The sequence below is a fragment of the Podarcis filfolensis genome, assembly GCF_964270895.1.
Source record: "Podarcis filfolensis genome assembly, chromosome: Z".
In the NCBI taxonomy this organism is placed as follows: Eukaryota; Metazoa; Chordata; class Lepidosauria; order Squamata; family Lacertidae; genus Podarcis; species Podarcis filfolensis.
The window spans coordinates 45963472-45986982 of record NC_139617.1 but is presented as its reverse complement, the minus strand read 5'-3'; the positions used below and the strand labels follow the sequence as shown (position 1 = coordinate 45986982).

The window sequence follows — 23511 nt, the reverse complement described above, 5'->3', positions numbered from 1 at the left end:
CTGCAGAAGCACTGAAGGCCCCAAAATGACAAGCACATTAGATGACTTCTCCCATACTTCTGTCTCTACCAGCTGTAACTCATAGAATCACAGAATTGTGGGGTTTGAAGAGACCCTGAGGGTCATCTAGCCCAACCTCCTGCAATGCAGGAATCTCAGCTAAAGCATGCCTGACAGATGGCCACCCAACTTTTGCTTAAAACCTACAATAAAGGAGAGCCTTCTGAGGGAGTCCGTTCCACTTTCAAACTCAGTGGTAGGGAATCTCCCTTGTAGGCAGGAGGTCCCATGTTCAGGCCCTGGTGTCTCCAGGGTAGACCTGGGAACAGCTCCTGCCTATAATCTTGGGGTTCTGTTACCAATATTGTCAGTGTAGGCAATTTGTGCTAGATGGACCAGTGGCATGACAGAACAAGGAAGATTCCAGTGTTCCTCCTGCCACACTTGTGACCATTATAGGTGTATGGGATTTATTAGACTTAGGGTTCTCCGTAGGGTGACGATGTATCATCAATTTAGTCTTCTATTTGAAGATGTACTTTTACTTGAAGGGATGTCTGGTCCAAGCCCAGTTTAAAGACAAACAGCTCCAATAAGTATCAGGGGCTTTTCAGTTTAAAGAAATGGTGAATAAGAAGAAACATGATATATATCTTTAAAATTATGCAATCTGTGGAGAAAGTGTATGGGGAAAGGTTTTTCACACTTTCTCGCTCTCATAATATTCAGACTCAAGGTCATCCAGTGATGCTCAGGACAAACAAAAGAAAGTACTTCTTCATGCAGTTCGTAGTTAAGTGGCAGAATTCACTCCCACAAGATGTGGCAGTGTCCACCAACTTGGGTAGATTTAAAAGTAGTAGACAAATTTGTGGATGGCATGAGTAGCAATGGCTTCTAGCCATTATGGCTATGTTCTACCTCCAGGTTTGTAGCCAGTATTCTGGGAGTTGCTGGGAATCACAGGTAGGGAAGAATGCTGTTGCATCTGGCTGGCCACTGTGAAAACAAGCATCTGGCTGGACTAGATGGGCCTTTGGCCTGATACAGCAGCTCTTCTGATGTTCTTAAGGAGGGAGAGCAGGAGGGGCCTTGAAGTTGCTCATCTGGTAGAGAGCACCTGCCTAGCAGACTGAGAAGGTATACAGATCACCTGGTCACAGTCTTTTCCACTAGGGTAAGAGAGACTATATTTCTATTTTTAAACTTGCATATAGCTATATAAATTAGCGTATGCAGATATTGTGCAAATCACTGTCCTCTTTGATCCTCTGCTTTGTGGTGATGGGTTTCTGCACATATGGTTACTCTTGTTCCATGTGGATGGGCAACAGAACAGTTTTGAGAACTCCTCACTTCAATAAGCTTTGCATTGTACCCATTAGTATGAGGATGCCAACCTGAATGGCTAGATCCCATGAGATCTGTGGCAAAGAGAGCCTAGTCATTCCTCTCTTGTGGACTGGCTTTGGGATCATTCATGATGAAAATGTGCAGAACCCAAGGCCCAGGGGCCTAATGCACCCTCTGGGCCTCTCTATCTGACCTTCAGGGCTCTCCCCAGGGCACAGGCCCTCCCTTGCCACAACCTCTCCCCTGGTGGGTGGGTGGGTGCGCGCACATGCGTGCATGTGCATGCATGTATTCATGACTCACATGTAGAGATGTGAGAAGACAGTGATTTCTGTTCTGGCCTGTCTTTGTTAAAATCCACACTGTTTCTATTCTCTTCTGTTCTACGATATGAAGGAGACATCAAAGCAAATGTAAACATACCCTGCTTCCACCATTAATTGTGTATCATTTGCAGATTAAAACAATAGCAATGTGGATGGATCCCAATTTTATTCCTTTGACTTGATTTCTTTTCCTGACTACATACGAGCATAGGAAGTGCAGCAATTTCTTTATCCTTTTCCATCAGCATTCTCTGACAATGCCTCCTTGTGTGTCATTTCCTATATGTGTTGGAAAACCCCTTCCCAACCCTATGCCAGTTCCATAGGGATTTCTCTAAACAGCAGGACTGTGCACCAGCAGCCCTTAGCTGGGGGTAGCAGGAGCAGTCTTGAGCTTGTTAAGTTATATCATGGATATAATAATTGAACACACCTGTGGCCATATAAACAAATAATTACAAAGATGAATTGGGAGGAAATGGTCCTGAAATATTTATGTCTTTAGCTTGGGGGAGACAAAAACTGTAGCAATAAACAGAACCAATCTCCCGTCATTACTTTTCAACTTCTGAAAAGTTTTTTTTTGGGGGGGGGGAGCTTTGTTTATACGGTACTTAAGCAGTTCAAGTCTCTTCTAGCCTAGCTGCAGGGAATCTTTTTTTAGCCTCCAAGGCCACATTCCGTTAGGAGGAATCTTCTGAGAGCTGCATTTCAGTGGGGAGAGAGGCAAAAGTGGGTGGGGCAATTGATGTGAACCTTAAGTGTGTACACTAGGCTGCATTCAAAAATTAATTCATATGAAAGTCAGAGGCTTCTTCTGCACAGCTACCCGGACATCTCCCCATCCAGGCATGCAGGAGGCATTATCATTCAAGAATGCATTCCAGCCAGGCAAAAGTCCTTAAGGAAGGATTTCACAGGGGGAGTCCTGAGGAGTTTTGTTGGAGAATTCTGATGAAAATGGAAATAGGAGCAGGTATTGCTAACCTCTACTTATTTATCCTATGTTCAGGATGGAAATTAATCCATTGACTGCAACCAGTATTCACTGTTGTTGTTGCTTTCATTCAACAAACGACATGTTGTTGATCATGTTTCCGCCATGTTTGCACTGTGCTTCCTTTGCAGTGAGATGAACGGGGTGGAATAATGTAATGGTGATGTAACTGATGCAATTAATTCATTTCCGGTCAAATGAATAAATGGAAATTAATAGCAATTAAATTGATTAATTACATGTTATGGAATTTTGACACACTAGACAGCAAGATGGATAAGGTAGTTTTTGGCAGAATATGAACTGCTGCGAGGGAGAAGCAATGCTGCTTGCGGCAAACACAGGGCAGAACGGAAAACGATGGCTTCTTATACCTCTAAGTCCTGAGGGCCACATAGAGGGGGCCTGAGAGGTGTCCCACTGCTGCTTCAGCCCTCTAATGGCTCTGATAATGGAAGCTTTTATTTCGGACAAAGTGAAAAAGCATAACTCTTGCAACTTTCACCTTCAGTTCTATGTACTTTTCAATGGAGAAAAAGGCAACCACCCTTACCACCTCATCAGCAAGGGGGCAATGAGTGTGGTCATGCTCATTAATTTCAGTGAGCCTACTCTGAGTATGACTAGCGTAGGTACAGCCCATAATATAAAAGGAAAATATATGGGGAGGGGAAGCATGTCCTTCGTTATAAATTGTCCTTTCTGACAGGAAGGTTTTTTTAAAAAGTTTATTTTATTCATTTTTACTTTTATATCCCAGCTTTCCTTCAAGAAGTTTGAGGTAGTGTATGTCGCCGCCCCCCCCCCCCAATTCTCCATTTTACCCTCACAAGAATCCTGTGAAGCAGGTGAGACTGAGAAAAGAAAAGAAAACCGGCCCAGGTCATCTACTGACCTTCATGGCTGGGCTGGCATTCGAATTCTGGTCTCCCAGGCCCTCCTCTGACAATCCAACCATTATATGGGAAGTTTTTAATGACTGATGTTTTAATGTATTTTTAATCTCTGTTGGAAGCCGCCCAGAGTGGTTGCGGAAACCCTGGGCAGGGTACAAATAATAAATCATCATCATCATCATCATCATCATCATCATCATCAACATCAACATCATCATCATCATCATCATATCACCACTGGCATTCTACAGGATTACAAAACTCAATGAGCTTTAAAAAGTGAAAGAAATGTGACAGATAATCGTTTGTGACAGATAATCATATTGAGGTGGGAGTGGGGGCTGTGAATTGATCCTGAATGTGGCCACTGTTGGTTTCAGACCAGGCAAAAACTCCCTTGAGCTTCTGCACTACTTCAAAACTCCTATCTGGCTGTGCCCTATTCCACCCTGACCTCCCCCATCCACTCTGGCAAGGGGAAAGAGGCTTCTTCTACTCAAAGAGCAGCCTGCCAAGAAGGATGCAGCCAACATAAGCTTTAGGGGCTGGTTGTTTATTTTATTCATTCTCCCTCTATCTCCCCCACACTAAATATCTGCATTAAATGAATCCTGAACTTGATTTCTCTCCCTCCCTCCCACTTTGTTAAAAAATTGTTTGATTTGCAAATTATGCGCCCTTGGGGAGCATCTACTGGGCACCGGCTCACCTGGCTGGAGCCAGCTGGCAGGCACCACCTTTCTCAGACAAGACCAGAGGGTTGGGTGGCTCGAGGAGCGGCAGGATTGAGCCAAAAGGAAAATAAAAATCCTAGTTTTGGAGAAGGAGCCAAACGGCTGGAAGGATTGCCAGGACTATTTGAGGCTCCTGCCAGCTAACTCTCCTTTACTCTAGCGGAGAAAAGAGTTTTACAGAACCTGAGTAGCTGGGGCTCTGCCGCATAATTGTTTTAGTGGAAGGCGATAGTTCACTTTGTTGTCATTTGTACAGTGGTTTCGCACTGGACACATGGGGTCCATGTCGCAAATTGTGATCCGCTTTCCCCCTTGCTTTTAATGTAAGGCAGACAGTATTTTTCATGGCTTATCTATGGCCATTGTTCTAGGAAGCTCAGGAGGAGTCTTCACAGAGGCAGTCAACCTTTGATTATCACATAGTGGAGAAATAATAATAATAATAATAATAATAATAATAATAATAATAATAATAATATACCCCACAAATCTGGCTGAGTTGCCCTAGCCACTCTGGGCAGCTTCCAACACGTATAAAAATATAATAAAACATCAAACATTAAAAAAACCCTAATACAGGGCTGCCTTCAGATGTCTTCTAAAAGTTGTGTAGTGATTTATCTCCTTGATATCTGATTCGAGGGCATTCCACAGGGCGGATGCCACTGCCTCGAAGCCCCTCTGCCTGGTTCCATGCAACTTCACTTCTCGCAGTGAGTGAACCACCTTGGTGCTGGACCTCAGTTTCTGGGCTGAGTGATGGTGGTGGAGCTGCTCCTTCAGATATACAGGACCAAGGTCATTATGACTTTAAAGGTCAGCACTCAGCAGCCACTCCCAGTCACCAGTCTAGCTGCCGCATTCTGGATTAGTTGTAGTTTCCAAGTCACCCTCAAAGATAGCCCCACGTAGAGCACATTGCAGTAGTCCAAGTAGGAGATAACCAGGACATGCACCACTCTGGTGAGACAGTGCACAGGCAGGTAGGGTCTCAGCTGGCATACCAAATAGCATTGGTAGACAGCTGCCCTGGACACAGAACTGACCTGCTCAGCTGTGAGTCCCCATTTAGGACCAGGGAGTCCTCCACCCCCACCCACCCCCTGCCCCCCAGAAATAGTACTTCTGTCTTGGCAGGATTCAATCCGTTAACTACCATCCATCCTCTAACCGCCTCCAGACACATAGGACATTCACCACATTCACTGGTTCTGATTTAAAGGAGGTAGTGCTAGGTATCATCCGCATTGTGGTGAACACTCAGCCCCAACCACCCTGATGATCTCTCCCTGCAGCTTCATATAAATGCTTAAAAGCACAGGAGAGAGGACAGAGCTCTGAGGCACTTCACAACTGAGTGCCCAGGGGTCCAAACACTCACCCCGCAACACGGGACACGGCCCAGGAGGAAGGAGCGGTACCACTGCATTACCGCCCCTCAACTCCCAACCCTCCTAAATGGTGCAGGAATATACCATAGTTTATTTATTTATTTTAATAATTTTTATTAAGTTTCAAATTACCAAATTAAACACATCAAACCAATTAGTCCAAATTATAACAATACATATCATGTAATCGAATTATTTTCCAAATTGTAAATTCTTTTTGTGGGGGGTACCCATGCTTCTTGATCGGCAGGAGTCCAATCCTCGAATATTTTCTGCTGCTTTCATATTAAGAATGATATTTCCAGTCCCCTCTTCTCAATCCTTGTCGTAACTCATTTTCATTTCCTTCACCTCTGAATTGCTCCGCAAGTGGGTTGAAAAAAAAAGTCTTATTTGTATTTCTGTGTGGACTTTGTACTGCTCTCTCGTGAATTCCAATAGTCCAGGCCTTTCCGCTCGAGCAAGCAATCGCCATCTTGTCGTTCTGATGAAATACAGTCTAAAAGCTCGCTCTTTAGCTTTCCCGACCTGTTGCATCGTAAATTAGTCTTTTTCCAGGAGGGCTGCCCCTTCCAGTTCACAATCTCATCGAAAGTAATAAATCTTTGGCTCGCCCTCCCCAAGACAAAACTTCCTGCAACACAGGTCTCGTATCCAATCTCCATTCTAACTGCGTCACAAAGAGAGCCCTTCTTCTTTCCAAATCCTTTACAGAGTAAAGTCATTCCCACCCCCTCAGTTCCGTTGCACTCCAATCCACATACCAGCTTGTCTGTAGTACTTTGATGTAATCTTCTGTCTCAGTCTTCTTCGTTTCAGTGGTAAAATTGTTAGCAGATAAAAACCTCCTGCCTCTCTTGAAGCATGTGCATTATCTTTCACCAATTTTTTTCTTATAAGTAACACAACTAGTTTCGCTACTGGAAGTAGCTTCGGAGGAGTTCTGAGACCCGCCGAGGGTTGTGCACCCAGTGCCTCACCCCCTCCTTCTTCCGAACTCGGGGGTGATTTATGGCAACAGCAGGTGAAAACTGCATCTCTCCCCCCTGGAGAGATGTTAGGGAGACTGATTTACTCCCCATAATCAGCCTCTAATTACCTTGTGCGAGCTGGATAGATGTTAATATCCGCCATCTTCCAAGGCGCCCCTAGCGGCCCCCGGAATATACCATAGTTTATGGTATCAAAAGCCACTGAGAGATCCAGCAGAACCGGGAAACAGCTTTCACCTCTGTCCCTAGCCTGCTGGAAATCATTGACCAGCGCGACCAAAGCAGTTTCAGTCCCAAGATGGGGGCTGAATTGGAAGGGATGCAAATGGCCTGCATCCTCCAGATGAAGTTGTTCAGTGACTACCTGCTTAATCACCTTGTGCAGGAATGGAGTATTTGATACTAGGCAATAACTGGCCATAATGGTCGGGTCCAAATATGTTTTTTAAAAGATGAGTTTAATAACTGTTTTTTTAAGTGGGTCTGGGAAACACAGAGCTCAATGCCCAGCCCAGTCTGGCTTGCTTTTATGAGCTGGGATAGGCAAGAATCAAGGAGACAGGTAGTTGGTTTCACTCGTTTAAGCAGCCTCTCCACATCCTCAGAGGTAACAGGTTGAAACTGATCCCATTGAACCTGACTAGACGGAGCTCTGGCACTTTCCCACCATGGCCTTCCTACCATGGTGGAGTCTACCACTTTCCAAATTTTATCTGCCTTTTTAATTTTTTTGCAAAATCATTACAGGAGATCTTGGATTCCTCACCAGGTACCGATGTTGAAGGTGGTTCTGTTAGACTAAAAAACACCCGAAAGAGTCGCCAGGTGCTGTTTTCCACAGATGCAATAGAGGCAGCAAAAAAGGTCCTTTTTGCTGTTGCTATCGCCACTTGGTAGACTTGACATTGAGCTTGTATTCAGTCCAATTCAGAACAAGTTTTTCACCACTGGCACTCTAGCTGTCTCAGCAATTGGTTCATTGCCCTCAGTTCCAGGAAAAACCATGGGGCCATCTGGGCTCCATGCAACTAAAGAGAGTACTTAGAGCCAAACAGTTGATAGCCATGGTTAACTCCACATTCCAGCAGGCCAGAAGCGAATCAACTGAAAGGCCATCAACATGGGTGAAGACATCCCCCACCACTCTCTGAAAGCCATTTGGATCCATTAAGCAGTGGGGGGACCATTTGAATCAGTCCCACCACCCTGCAGTTGCACCTGAAGAGCTGCAGAGAAGTCTAGTTGCACCAGGAAGTGATTCGACCATGGCACTTCTTTTGTTCCACTGGAACTTAGTGTCAGATCACCCACATCCATAGAGGTAAACACCAGGTCTATGGCATGTCCATGGCTATGGGTTGGAGCAAACCTTTTCAGGGACAGCCCCATGGAGGCCATACTTTCCATGAAGTCCCTAGTGGCCAATTGTAAGGTTGTGTCATCATGGATGTTAAAATTCCGTAGGACCACCAGACTAGGTGTCTTCCGGAGAACACCCACCACAACCTGAAGCAACTTGGGCAGGGAATCCTTGGTGCAGTGGGGAGGTAGATACACCAATAGGAATTCAGTACTGCTCCTATTACCCAACTTCCATTTAGAAAACTGGGTCTTCCCAATAGGATACCTGGTGCAAGCTAATGATTTCCTAAAAATCACTGTAAACGCCCCCTCCTGCTCACATGCTCTGGGTTGCTGTGCGTAGGAGAAACCTGGTGGACGAGCAGTGGCAAGAACAGACCCATCTGCCATGTCTAACCAAGTTACACATGCTGGGTCAACTCTTCCATCTATGGTCAAGTCATGGATGGCAGTGGTCTTGTGAATCATTGACCTGGCATTGCACAGCAGCACCTTAAGGTCATGTGGGTCACCCTTGTTGATACCTGTAACCTTCTGGTCAGGACCAGACCTGGAGCCAGGTATGGTCTTCAAACAATGACCAAACTTGCCTCCTCGGTAATAACATGGTCATTATGACAAGCAACAGGAGTCACCCTTTCCATGATGTGCTGTTTTCATGCACAGTGTACTGGATTAATGTCACCTTTAGCATTTTTTTAACTTGGAGAAAGACTGTTGTATCCAGTGTAGCACTAAATTGAAGTCAATTAGCAGTGTTGCACAACATTAAATCCCATCCGTCTGTTATCTCAAGGGAAAGGTGGATACAACTCAGATTCTTTGAAGAAAATTTAAGATTTAACTTTGAATTGAAGCACAGATAACAGAATGGAAATAGTTCCACTCCATTCTGTTCTGGTCAGGCCACACGTTAAGAGTACTTTTTTCAGTTATGGGTGCCGCATTTTAAGAAGGGAGCTGACAAAGTGTAGCACATTCTGAGATGGGCAGCTGGGATAGATGTTGCAGAATCTTGATGAAAACTGAAAAAGAGGCAGAAAATTGCTGCAGTTCACATGTTCATCTGTGGTCACGAGAAACCAAGTTAATGCGATCTGTATTCGTTTACATCATTGTTTTTAAGTCTGTGCATCCAGTTCTCGTCCTGCTCAGAGTAGACCCATTGAAATAGACATAGCTAACTTTGGTCAATTAATTTCAATGGGCCGACTGAGTAGAAGTTAGTTGGATATGACACTTTGTCATTCCCTTTACATTGAAATGAGTGATATCTGCAGACCCTGTTCCGTTGGAAGCATTGAGAGTTAGCTGATCATCTGTACTTGCAATTCATGCTATGCCATTTGCCTGCATGGTTTGATTTCAGACCAGGAGGGAAAAGGAAACTATTTCACCTGATGTCAGATGATTGGTAGGTGGGCAGCTCTGCCTACCCATCCAAATGGCCCCTGAGTGTTGGGTGACTGAAGCATCAGGACTGCCAGCTATAAACGCCCCCCAGCCCCCCAGTCTAGGACCAGGTTTGGACTCACTTGGCTCATTGTGCAAACTGATCTGTGCTGCACCTCTTTATTAAATTTTCTGCAAGATGCAGCAAAGGCCACCAACTTGGATCGTTTAGAGAAATTCATGGAAAATAATGCTTTGTGCAGTATACTTCTTATAGGAGGCAGTATACTTCATAGTACCAGTTTTTGTTGGCTCAGGTCCTGCTTATTGGCTTTCCATTGGGACTTCTGGTTTGCCACTGGGAGAACAGAAAGCTAGATTAGGTGAGCCCCTTTGGCTTGATCCAGCAAGGCTGTTTTTATGTCCCCAATTGCAAAACTAGAGCCAAACATTTAGTCACGTTTGATCTGGCAGATCCAAAACTGAACCTTCAGCTCCCACATGCTCTGACTCCTTTGTCTCATGCTGTTCCTCCTCATAATCCAGATTGGAAGCTGAACATCTCTGCACATTTCTCTCACCTCCTTAACCCCTTTCTTATGTAATCCTTCAAAGGACTTCTGCCCACAGCAGAGTAGATACTTTTCAGTCTGCAGGATCTGAATTTCCATGATTTCACTTGTTGTGGAAGAAGTTTCCCATGGCATGCTGCAATGTTCAGCTGTAGGGGACGCTTGTCTCTGGCTACTGGGGAGACAATTGTATCAGTTGGAGTTTTCTAAGAATTGATTACTTACTGACAAATGGGCAAATTAGTGGCTGGCTTCACATTACTTGCAACTAAATTCTGTGAAAGTGTAGTTGATTCTTGCATAATGGGTTGTAGGCTTTACTGTGTGCTGATTGATGACTTGCTGCCGAAGTTGTCCAACTGGCCTTAGTCTTAGTTTCTTTTACACATGATTTTTAGATTTTATTTTTACTTACAACTATGGCATATGCATATTTTATGCTGTCTCTTTTTGTGATCACCCATGGTCAATAGAAAATGAATATCAGCTGTGGTTATATCAGGAGAGAATCCCAATGGCAGTTATAGTTGTCATTATTGTTGTTCTTATTTCATATACCACTTACTGCCAAAGTAGACTTCTAATCAGTTATCAGGTATAAGAAGCAGTGACCCAAATATTAAAATATAATCCATGATTATAATATGCAAGAAAACTGTCCTGTTAAAACAAGAATGGAGACGGCTCTATGCTCCTATATTGCTAACTTCAGCTCTGAATAAAATAAATCTGTTGTAACCCTCTGTCTCAGGGATGGGGAACACCAGGCTTAGGGCTAAATGCGGCCCTTCAGGCCTCTCTATTTGGCCCTTGGGATCCCTCCCAGGCCATACCCCTGTTCTTTCCTGTTCGGCTCCCTTCCTGGGTGCTTTTGCTTGGTGGGAATGTGTCCTTGATCTGTGAAAAGATGGAGGTCTAAGAGAGAGAGGAAACCCCAGTTTTTTTGTAGCCATGCCCATTCCTCCACCTACTTAATGCCACTGGTATGTGGCCCCTGGAAGCTTGCCCATGAATTCCCTTAACATTACAGCCTTAAAATGCACCCTGATTGAAAAAGTATGCACAAGGTCTAAATTTCAGTAGTGTGTGTGTGTGTGTGTGTGTGTGAGAGAGAGAGAGAGAGAGAGAGAGAGAGAGAGCTAGAACAGGATGTGGAGTTTTATGTGAAGTGCGGATCTTTTCATTTACACTAATTTAAAGTTCTTCCTTCCTCTTTTAGCAATGAAAATGGTCATTATAGACCCATATTTTCCCTTTTATTTTCGCAGATTAGAGACGATGTTTCTTCCCTGATTTTCCCTTTCCCTTTAAAAAGTCAGCTCTCTCTGTGTGTTTGTGTGTGTGAATAGGTATTAGTGTGTGCAGATGCCAACAAGCTGCTTGTGATCATCTCTCCCCTCAATGCCTTGGCCAATGCCACCTTGGAGCCCAGTTGGGAAGCTGCATAGTTTTCCTGTTGCTCAGAAGCAAAATACAAAAGAACGGATGTGAGATGTCTTCTCCTAGTATGGGTCCCTCTCAGCAGGAGAAGAGCAAACAATACTGAATTGAAATGTTCGGAATGTTAGTGCCGTTTCTTATAATTTTTACAGGAAGGCCTTCCATAAATAGAGTAAATAAACAAGCAATTATGCCTTGATCTCTAGAGGGCCGCTGCCAGTCTGTGTAGAAAATACTGAGCTATGTGGACCCAGTGGTCTCACTTGGTATTCCTGTGCCTGTATGTAGAGGACTGTTTTCTGCGAGCTGGCCCAAGACATTTTGGCACCTGAGGTGAACCACAAAATGGTGCCCCTGCACCAGGGAAGGTGGGGTGAATGAAGATCTACATTGGTAACAAGGGAGGGAATCAAACCAGCCTTATGCAATGGTTGAAGTGGGAATAAAAGGCCACTGTGGCGGTTGGGGGACTGGAAGGCATTATGCTGGGTGGGTGTAGACCCCAGGAGACACCAGAGGGAAGCCTCTGCCATTTTCTCCCTAGAGGTGGGAGGAGACCAGCAGTGCCTTCTATTGCCAAAAGGACACTGTGGGGGCAGCCTGGGTGGGGGCTGCTGAGGGTTCAATAGACAATGCATTCATTGGAGGCTGGATCTGTTGCCTCTGGGAATCCTGCTCCCTGAGGTGGTCACCTCACCTTGCCTCATGGCTGGGCTGGGTATAATAAAACTTTTAAACTATGGATCACTATGACTACTCTACCCATGAAAAAGAGGATGTGTCCAGGAAAAAGACGACATATGGCAACCCTATGACATTCTGTGCTAGCTTCTGTCTTCCAGTAGATAAGCTTAAACTATTATTGATGGCCATGAATCAGTCTTTTAAAGTAAAGGCATAGAAGCATTTGATTAAGGTTGTTGAGCTGTCAAGAAACCAGGTGCTCAGGATGGCTAGATGTTAATTGTGCTCAGAACTGTCAGATGCAGATGCTTCACTTTCAGTCATAGCTGTCAACTTTTCCCTTTTCTTGTGAGGAATCCTATTCAGAATAAGGGAATTTCCCTTAAAAAAAGGGAAACGTTGACAGCTATGCTTTCAGTCCAACTACAGAGTGGGGTGGGAAGGTGTTCAAAAGTAATGTTTTAGGCCATTTTTATCAGAAACAGCTGTGAGATTTAGTTAAGTTGTTAACCATAGGCAAAGTTGGTGTTGCCATTTTGGATTTTAATTAATTGATGTCAGAATGTTTACATCGCCCCACATTTAAGACCAAAGTGGTGTACAAAAATACAATACAAATCATAACACATAATCACAAAACAATGTTAAAAACATGAAGGGCTGTATCCAGTGTTAGTCATACTCAAGAGTAGATGCACCAAAATGGGTGAACTCAACTAACACAAGTCCATTCATTTCAGTGGGTAGCAGGTGCACCATCTAGGAGAGGGCCGCCCCCCCCAAAAAATTGCCAAGGAAGGGTCTGGGCCTCCTCAAAAATCCCTGGCGGTCATGTGCGCACACTTCAGGGCGTGTGCATGACCCGTCAGCACGCCCTGCAGTGTGTGCGAGTGACATCAGTATTCCCCGGAGGGTGCCACATGTCACAAGCATGGCACAGGGTGTGCTGATGTCATGTGTGCAATGTGTGTATGTGGCGTGCTGACATCATGCAGCCCTGGCCCCCTCAGTCACGGGGGGCAAGGTGGTGTGCTTGGTGAGTCGGACATTTTTTGGATACAACCCCTAACCAATAAGGAGTAAAAGCAGCGGAAATATGGACTAATTCGGCACAACTTTGGGAGATAAGATTTTCTTTTTAAAAAACATTAATAATTTTGAGGCTTTCTTCGCTTCCAGGCTGATGCCACAATGGTGAACTCATGTGCTTCAGTCATGATTAATGACAGTTGCCATACATTAATCCCTTCAATTAACATGTTTCTAATTGTGTCAGGGGAACTCGCTGTTACAGAGCGTTCAGCAAAATAGTTTGTGATGCCAGCTTGCAGGCTTGTCAAATTGAATTTGAAACCATGGCTGCGTGGCTCCTTACAACTGAAAAAAAGAGGTGGGAGGTTTAATTGGCTTTTTGGAAGGAATTAAGGCCACTGGCGAAGATGGTATCCCATCTGAGCTTTTAATAAACAAATAGGATACAGTTGCCAAGCCCTTTGATGCTATGAATCTCATTACTAAAATCCCAGCTGGTTGGACTGTGAGTATAGATATCACCATTGATAAGAAGAGAGAATGAATTCAGGCCAGCAATTAGATGGCCTATCTGCCTGATAAACATTGCAGATAACATTATATGCCAGGTATCAGATTGATAGATGTGAGGATTGGGCTCTGGCAAATGGTAGCATCTTTGAAGAATAAACAGGATTTAGATCAGGTTTGGTTCTTCTGACAATGGATAATGCATTCACTCTTGCCCATCTGATTAACAAATATGGAAAAAGCAAGGAGAAAAATTTATTGTATACAGCCCATGCTGCTTCTTGAAGGTTGCATTTGAGTCTATAGAGGGGGGCAGCTTACATCTGCACATAGAACCCTAGAAGTGTAAGGCTGGAAGGGACCAGGAGGGTCATCTAGTCCAATTAGTGTCATTTAGTGCAGGGACCTTTTGCCCAACATGGGGCTCAAACCCACGACCCGAAGAATGAGTATCATGCTCTACAAGCTGAGCTATCTCTCTCTCTGGCCTACTGTTAAATGTTCTGTTTGGGACACTTTAATTCACTTTTCAGCCAGAAAGCACCCCAGAGTGGTTTGCATATGATTAATTGAAATGAGACAGTCCAGGCCTGCAGGCTTGCAATCTAAAAAGGGAAAAAAGATGGGGAGGGAACAGGGAAAAAAGCAACTCCAGGCACTAGTTTGTTTTTTAACAGTTGCTCTGATAATGACCAGCTGGAATGGAATGGCCCTGCTTGGTATCTCTTTCACTCTTGCAGGTGCATTTTTGACAGAATATCACTTTATAGAACAGTTGTGTATTTATTTGTTTATTTTAAAGTATATTTAGCTCAAATACCATGTACCATATTTTGCTTTTAAACTGGTGCAAGGCATCATAGAGCAGAGCAAATGAATACTGGAGGTGGAACCAGAGCCTGTGCTAAATTTGTAATTGTGCTATTGAGAGCTTGCAGAGAGATCCTTGGGGTGTTGCAATTCCTGCCCCCCCTTTTTAATCTGTGGATTACTTGAGGAGTTTGCAGTCTCCGTTTTGTGAAGGATTCAAGGCCTAGAGTGGTCAAGCAGGCTCTAAATGGCAGCATTCTTCCCTCACAACCCGGAGATGCAAAATTCTTCTTTGCTATGCAAACATTGGGTGGGGGAAACTTTCTTTCCAGCCTGACTTTCCCTGAAGAAAAATTCCCTTGATGAGCCAAAGCAACAGGTTCCTTTGGTGGCCTGAATGAGGTCTCTTTCACTGGGACACAGGAAGCTGCCTTATACTGAGCCAAACTCTATTGCCTACACCAGTGCTTCCCAACCTTTGGTCTCCAGCTGTTTTCAGACTACAATTCCCATCATCCCTGACCATTGATCTTGCTAGCTAGGGATCATGGGAGTTGTAGTCCAAAAACAGCTGGAGATCCAAGGTTGGGAAACACTGGTACACAGACAGGCAGCAACTCTCTGTGGTTTCAGACTGCAGTATTTCCAAGTTTGAAGCTGGGACCTTCTGCATGCCAATAAGCTTTATCACTTCTCCTAGAAATTAAGTAAGATTCCAGTCCTCTTAGTACTCAACAAAGGACTGAATGAAGCAAGAACAGAGGGAGCTGACTCATGCTGAGTCAGACCCTTGCTGCATCTACCTCAATATTGTTCAGACTGAATAGCAGTGACTCTGCAGGGTTTCAGGCAGGATTCTTTCCAAGTGATAACGGGAGATGTCAGGGATTGAACCTGGAATCTTCTTTAGGCCAAGCAAATGCCCCACCAGGCAGCTACAGCCCTTTCCCTAACCATGGTTGTTCCCAAACAACCCCAAGCGCCCTCTCCCTTGCTTTCAAGGCTTTCTGCGTGGGCCTTACCTGCGACATCACCTTTTGGAGCATCTTTGCATATTGAGACTTGCCTCTTGCTTGAGTCCAGCTGGGCTGCCTCAGTCATCATGAGACCATGCCTGCACTTTTTAAATTCTCGTAATCCTAATGATTATCTGAACCCAATCAGTGGTTGTGAGACAGCTCTCAGAAGAAACTTGCTTTGTGCCATGAGCCCCATGGCGATGTCATGGAGGAAAGGGCTGGATCCTGAGGTGCTCCAGGTGTTGGAGCTGGGCAGCCATGGGGAAGGTCCTAGCAGGATGAGGGAGATGGATTTGGGACACCAAGAAGTGTCTGAGCCCAGGAGGAGGTCAGTCATCTAGGAATGGGAGGAATGGATCCTGGGGAGGGACCTATGGGTTAGCAAAGGTGCCCCCCCCCATTGTGGCGTCCATCATCCTGGTCAGATGCCTTCTCCTGTCAGTGAGGAGCCTCCTCCTTTGGAGGTTAGCAAAGGTGCCCCCCCCCCATTGTGGCGTCCATCATCCTGGTCAGATGCCTTCTCCTGTCAGTGAGGAGCCGCCTCCTTTGAAGGAGGCAACTGAGAATAAATCAAGTGCTGAGCTGGTGCTGACACTGCCTCTGTCTCAAGGACAGCACTGGTGCAGGCAAACCCCGCAGACCTTACCCACTCGAAGGAGTGCCTGTTTGCTTGCCGAGTCTGGTACTGTTCTCACCTGACTCATCAACAGGAGGACACAAGGGTTGTGCCACTTGTTGGGTCAATGTCTTAGCTATATATCTCTGCCTCTTCTGTACCTGTTACACCTTGTGACTTGTGCTTTGCCTGTGTATTGATCTGGTTTACGCATTAATGCCTTATGTGGCTCAGGACCGCAATACCTTAGGAACTGCCTCTCCCCGTATGAACTGACTCAGATTCTATATTGATCATCTGAGGCCTTTCTTTGTGTGCCCCCTCCATGAGAGGTCAGGACGGTGGCAACATGAAAATGGGGCCTTTTCTGTGGTGGCTCCCTGCTTGTGCAATGGTCTCCCCAGGGATCTTCACCTGATGCCTTCACTACGTATATTTCAGGTTCAGGCAAAAACATGGTTCTTCAACCAGGCCTTCAGCTGTTAATGATCTATGGTCTTTTTAATGGGCAGAGTTCTCAAGTGAGTGCTTGCTAACTGTGCCCTATTTCCTGTGGAGTGTTATTACTACTCCACACTGGCCATGTTTACTGCTCTGCATTTCACATTTTTTATCAATGCTTTAATGCTTATGTTCTTAACTGCCTCGAATATCTGGCTTGATAAAAAGGTGTTGGTGGTGGGAATCTCAACTGTTTTTTTTAATAGATAATCAGCAATAAATGGTACATGGGAACTTTTCCTTCTCTTGACAGCTTTTTGGACTTGAGCAAAAAGAGGCAGGATTTTAACGGCTCGTATTTACCACCTGCATATCCATTGCATTGTCCTACTTTGTAACCAAAGGGTTTCCCTCCCTCCCCGTCTTTCTCTTTCTCTTTCTCTCTCTTACTCCCACCCCTTACTGCTCCTCAGGGCTTTCCTGGTGATCTTGGAGAACGAGGACCTCCGGGCATTGATGGCAACCCAGTAAGTTGGCAAAAGTTTCTCTCCTGGTTTTTGTTTTCTTTTGTGGGCCTCACTGGGAGGCAGCCTGTTTGCTGTTTGGGATTGGCCCCTTGGAATCAGCGGCCTCAGGCCTGCCTTGTTGTTTTAAGTTCCCTCTTGAAACAATTCCCATCTTTTATACAACGTGCTAAATACTTCAGTCAAGCATCTAACAAGGGAGAGGTCAATGAGGGTACCCTCCCTTCCCTGCCTCTCCTCTTTCCGTCTTCCCCTGCAGTCCCACAGAGTGCTTTGCTTGCTGGGGAAAGGATGAACAAAAGCCAAGCGTAACTGGGTGTTTTTGAAGCATCTTTTCTGTCACTCATCTTACAGATCTTATACTCAGATCTCTAGGCAATTTACTCAAAGTGGGATAGCCCCAGTTTACTCAAAAACGGATGGCCCCAGTTTAGCCATGTTCATTAATTTCAGTGGGTCTGCTCTGAGTAAAATGCAGTTGAATGCAACCCCCTGTTCTTTTGAGTGTAGATTGTATCAACTGGTTTTAATTCTGTGCTTTGACAATGCTGCAACCTCCCCGGGACCTTATCATGAAGGGCAGGTAAGAAATCTTGAAAAAAAAAAACAAAAACCCCAACCATTACAATAATACTAATAATAGTTTCCAGTGTTAGTCCTACTCAGAGTAGACCCATCGAAACTGGTGGATATTACTAACTTAGGTACCTTAATTTCAGTGGGTATTCTCGTGAGTGTAACTGCTCTGGATAAAATCCAACCCCGCTCCTCCCTGTTGGTACAGTGAGAAGCTGGCAGCAGTCTACAGGTGTCTAGGATGAAATGATAGAGCTGGGCCGCTCTGTTTATTGGACTGCTTGGATGGAGGCCTTAGGGAAAGAGCTGTAACTTCCTGATGAAGTATGTGCTTTGCATGCAGAAGGTTCCATCTTCAGTCCTCAGCAGTTCCAGTTAAGGAAAGGGTTGACCAATATGGGCCTTCCAGGACTTGTTGGACTACATGCGTCATTCTTCTTGACCATTGGCCATGCTGGCTGGGACTAAAGGGAGCTGCATTTATTTATTACCACATTTTTCCATGTATAAAACAACCCCTATTTTTCTTAACCCCAAAATTAAGAAATTAAGTTGTTTAGCTTTTTTTTTGGGGGGGGAGGTCACTTCCACCAATCACTCACCCACCTGCCTGCCACTGCCAATCACTTGCCACAGCCACTGCCGATCACATACCTCGCCGCAGCCACCATTTGTCTGCCTGCTCGCTGCCACCAGCAGCCCACCTGCCCTCTTGGTGCAGCTGCCAATCGCCTGCCCACCTCGCCACAGCCACCAGTCACCTGCCCAATTGCCGCTGCCAATCTCCTGCTTGCTGCTGCCATTAATCACACATTCCCCCTCTGTATTTACTATCTGTGTATAAGACGACACCAATTGTTGCCTACTTTTTTCAGCAAAAAGCATTGTCTTATACAGAGAAAAATACAGTAGGTTTATTTATTTATTGCCACTGTAACTTAGTGGTAGAGAATCTGCTTTGTCTGCGGAAGGTCCCAGATCAAATCCCTGGCATTTCCAGGCAGGGCTGGGCGAGACTATGGTCTGTAACTGTGCAGAGGTCCAGCCTATCAGATGGGGAAGCAATTGCCCTCTAGATGATGCAGGATTCAACTCCCATCAGCCTTAGGTGGCATGATCAGTGGCCAGGAATGATGGGAGGTTATGTCCAGCATCTTCTGGAGGACTGTAGCTACCTGATTCCCACTCAATAGAGAGGAGGAGGAGCTTTTTAGGCTAGATTTCTCTCCTGGTGTTTTGGGCAGTGTGTGGTTTGAAGAAGGCCCAGCTCTGATCAATAATCGTAGATCTACAGCAGAGATGGGGAACCTTTGGCCTTCCAGATGTTGCTGGACTCGAACTCCGATCATCCCTAGCCATTGGCTGTGTTGAATTCTAGCAGAATTTCATCAACAGCTGCAGGACCACAGATTCAGCATCTCTGGTGCAGTCCATTCTGCAGTGTCTGGTTTTTCTTAGGATATAAAGCAAGACCTACATCTGCTTATGCTGCACCCTCCTTATGCTGAAGATTCAGACCATTTGGTATGGGAAGACTTTGCATCTCTTACTTTTAGTCTGTGTAAGAGGCAAGTTGCCAGCCTCTTTCCAGATCCAAAACATGAATGTACAGCACTCAATTACAAAACTTTCTAAAACTTTTGCAGATATAAGGGAAAGCATGCAGGAAGTATTCCATCAAATCTTATATGCTAATAGTGAACTTTATCAGGAGAGATAAAAGAAAGTACTTTTTGTGCAGCTATGCACAAAACTATGGAACTCCTTCCTGCAGGAGGCATTGATGGCCACCAACTTGGGTGGCTTTAGAAGAGGACTGGACAAAGTCATGGAGGAGAGGACTATTGAAGGCTACTAGTCACAATGGCTATGCTCTGCTGCTACTGTGGAGGCTCAGTGCTTTTGAATACTAATTGGTGGAAACTACAGGATGGAAGCGTACTGTTGTGGTTGAATTCTGCTTGCTGGTTTCCCACAGCCATCTGGTTGGCCACTGTGAGAACAGGATGCTGGACTAGATGGACCATTGACCTAGTCCAGCAGAGCTCTTCTTATGTTCTTAACTCATTTTTGACAGTGGACCCTTATGCAGCTGCAACAGAGCCATTCCCACACAACTGGGAGGTAATCAGCAGCCTTGGGCAAAACTCTACGGTTTGGAGAAGTACTATAAACCCCCAGCTAGATCAATAAGTGTTAAGCATGTTCAGTGAGCACAGAATGTTGAGTGTCTTTTGGAGGGGAAATAGGAAACTGGATGGTGGAGAGAGAGAGGAATGGAATGGATATGACTTCGGCTGCCTGAACTGGAATCTTGGGCCAAGAACCTGCAGCATCACAATGTTTTGTTGCAGGTCCCACTTATTATTGATAGGCTTCTGGTTGGCCAATGTAAGAACAGGATGCTGGAAAATAAAGGCTGTTTGTCCAATTCAGCAGCCCTCTTCTCATATTCTCCTTAAGAATTAAAACCGTGGTTCTGGTGAAGGTGTGCAAAGGTAGCATACCTTGAAGCAGCTAGCCTTTTAAAAAACCCCTGATGGGATTGAATTGTATTGTAGTAACACTGAGTACAGTTAAATAGCTTTCAGCTTTGATTTAAGGCTACCTGTACGTCTGGCTGTTTCTGTAATCTCTCAGAAATAACCTTACAACCTGGTTGTTTTTGCAGTGTTTACCTTTGGTCCCCTTAAGGATTGAGGAGAAATGTGATTCAGTTCTCATTTAAATGCAAATCTATGATATCTACACTTTCCAAAACAAAATGTGAACTAAAACATTGCGGTTCTTTGAAATTTGCACTTATCCAAATTGTCCAGCCAGTGTTTGAAAAACTGCATACGTTAGGGAAAAGTATGCCTGAGAATGAATGCATTAGAGAAAATGACATATAAAAACCGCATTATATCAGGGGAAATTGTTTGCAAATATGTGTACATCAGACAAAACTGCATAGAAAAATGTGTATATTAGGATAAGTTTGCATGGAAATGCTGGATAATTTTTCATGAGGATTTTTAAAAATGCAAATTGCTGCAGAAATGTGGAGAAGTGAATTTATTTGAAAAGCACAAAATTCAGGGGACCATCCCTGGTCCCTTCACCATACAATTTCTTGCTCAGCTTATCCCCTTCTATAGAAGCGGGCCAGGAAGGCCCTTTTTCCTTTTATTCTTTTCAAAAAATAAAACTGCATTATCACCAGAAAATATGCTTTCCCCAGCCCTTCCTAAACGTTGCTTTTAACTCTCCCTAACCTCTAAATTCTCTGTTTCAATTGATTTTCCTTGGTGCATTCGTGTGTGTGTTTTAAGTAGAACAGCTGTCCAGCAGTTTGTACAGTTGTCAGAGCAGAGATAAAATGCATAAAGATTGCTTGCTTTAGACACAGCATATGCCCTTCATTCTGGCTGCTTGTGTGAGAATTAAAGGGTAGGAGTTAAGGACAATTAGAAGGGACCTGTTGGATCAGACCAAGGGCCGACCCGTCTGCTCTAGAATCTTTTCCCACAGTGGCCAACCACCAGCTGCCTCTGGGAAACCCACAAGCAGAACATGAAGGCTTTCAGCACAAGGGCTGAGTGGGCTTTCCCCCTCTATGAGTGTGACTCTCATCCAGAATCCGCCATTGCAACTCAGTTATGTATTCCTTGTTTTGGAAGTTGGAAGCATTTGCCCACCTAGAGATACTGGCTCTGTTGGTGTCTTCCTGGGTGCACCTTGTTCCTAATTTATTTAATTAATTAAGGTAGTGATGGGGAACCTTTTTCAGCCCATGGCCACATTCTCTTTTGGGCAACTTTCCTGGGCCTTCGTGGCAGTAGTGGGCACAGCCATGAGCAAAAGGAGAAGGTGCAATAAATGTGAATCTTACCATTGCACCGTTCACTCCAGGACCTGTCCTTCATCCAGGCAGGCAAGAAACATTATCAGACGTGCAAAAATGTTCAAGGAAGGGCCAATTGGGGGCGTAGGTTCAGGAAGAGGCGGCACGACTGGGTGAACCCTAAGGGCCAAATAGTGAGGCTTGGAGCATTTGCCCCTTGGACTTGAGGTTTCTTACCCCTGATTTAAAGCATTTCTAGTTGAGATTCCTGCATTGCAGGGGGTTGGACTAGATGGCTGTCATGTTCCCTTCCAACTCTACAATTCTATGATTCCTCACTGTCTTCCATCAAACTGGATTTGAGTAATTTTTTGCATGGGTGTGCCAAAGGCAGCCATTGGAACCAGAAGAGATTAGCCAGTAGTCAGGACCAAAGAGCAAGGCTGGGCTACAGGGCAAATCATCAGATAGGACAGAGGAGTGAGTGAGAGGTCAGCACTGAAGATTTCCAGGAGTGTGCCAGGGTTCAGGAAAACACCACGTTGCTCCAGCGAGGTTCTAACTGGGAGCAGGAGCCTTTTTATGCACTTCCTTGTCTAGGGAGAATCCAGTGGCCAGTCTGGCTGAGCGCATTCACTATAGGGGAGGTCCATCAGCCATGTTGTCTGGGGCTGATGGAAGTTGCAGTTCAATAGCATCTGGAGAGACCACTTTTGCCGCAGAGGTACCCTCCAGATGCTATTGGACTCCAGCTCCCACCAGCCCCTGGTCTGGGGCCTGAAGGTACTTTACTGAGAAGCTGCCAACTGTAGTTCAAAGGCTCACCACATGAGGGAGTTGATGTGTGTATTGATCTATTCTTAGTTTGTTAATTATTTTTGAATGTTTGTTGTTAGCTGTTTTTACCAATAATTTTATTGGGTGGTACTTTTTTGTTTTTTTTTTTGTTTAGAGCCACATTCCCTCCTGGGCAGGCCTTCTGGACTCTTGAAAGCCCAGTGAAGGTGCAACCAAAGGCCCAAGTGGGCAGAGTCAAGGATGGGGCTCTTCTCTTTGCACAGCATGCTACAGTCTGTCCTTATGAAAGTCCAAGGTCTCCACACACACACACACACACACACACACAGAGAGAGAGAGAGAGAGAGAGAGTTCCTGTTGGAGAGAAACAGGAATTGATGGATGGAAGCACTCCATTGCCTGAGGATCCTTAAATGAGCCACGAGCTTCATTAAAGTGGTCCGTGGCATGTGTGTGGACTAGCGGTTGAAGACAGGAGAAGGCATACCCATGACACTAAGTGTTCACATTAATTTCTCTTTGCATTTCTGTTGCTTCTTTTATTTCTTATATTGTATTACAGTTTGAATTCTCTGTAAATCCTACAGTATCTAGCAAAGTGCATTACAAGAGAAATTGTTAAGTGTCCTCCAAGGCCCTTGGCAATTTTCAAGTGGTCCATGGTGGGGAGGGGTTATTTGGGAACCAATGGTCTATGCTGCAGATCAGGCGGCTCACCATGACCAGGACACTGCACAGAACCAGGGGTTCTTGGCCCTCACACTGCCAGTTAAATTCAGAATGGCAGTGTGAGAGCTGCCACACTCCCACTATGGATCTAAAGCGTCTTCAGGGGTTCCCTTACCTTAAGAAAACACCTGGTGAGCACCTCACTCTAATGCACCCTTATCATCCTCATCTGAGATCTGTTTACTTAAACCAAGTATGGGAACCTTTGGCCTGCCAGGTGTTGCTGAACTACAACCCCAAACATCCCTGCTTGCTTGGAGCTAATGGGAGTTGTAGTTCGGCAGCATCTGAAGGGCCAAAAGTTCCCAAAAACTTACCGTATTTAAGCTGTCATCCTTTCCTATTAATCACTCTGCCTTAGTAGCCTTTCCCTTCCTTCAGTTAGCCCCTTCTCTCCTTGACTTGCCACTGGGATGGCCAGTGGCACAAGTGCTGCCTTTTGCCTCCCTCCCACACTGTGCCCTAAGTCATTATGGGAAGGCTTGCCCATG

The 23511-nt window shown here is 45.0% G+C and overlaps 1 protein-coding gene across 1 annotated transcript in view; it reads left to right on the top strand.

Annotated features, from left to right (window-relative positions):
• Positions 1-23511, top strand: part of COL27A1 (collagen type XXVII alpha 1 chain) — a 254226-nt gene that overhangs the window by 85358 nt on the left and 145357 nt on the right. The window contains exon 13 of the mRNA XM_083597135.1: positions 17041-17094. Coding sequence (XP_083453261.1) covers positions 17041-17094 — 54 coding nt within the window. The remainder of the gene's footprint in view (positions 1-17040; positions 17095-23511) is intronic.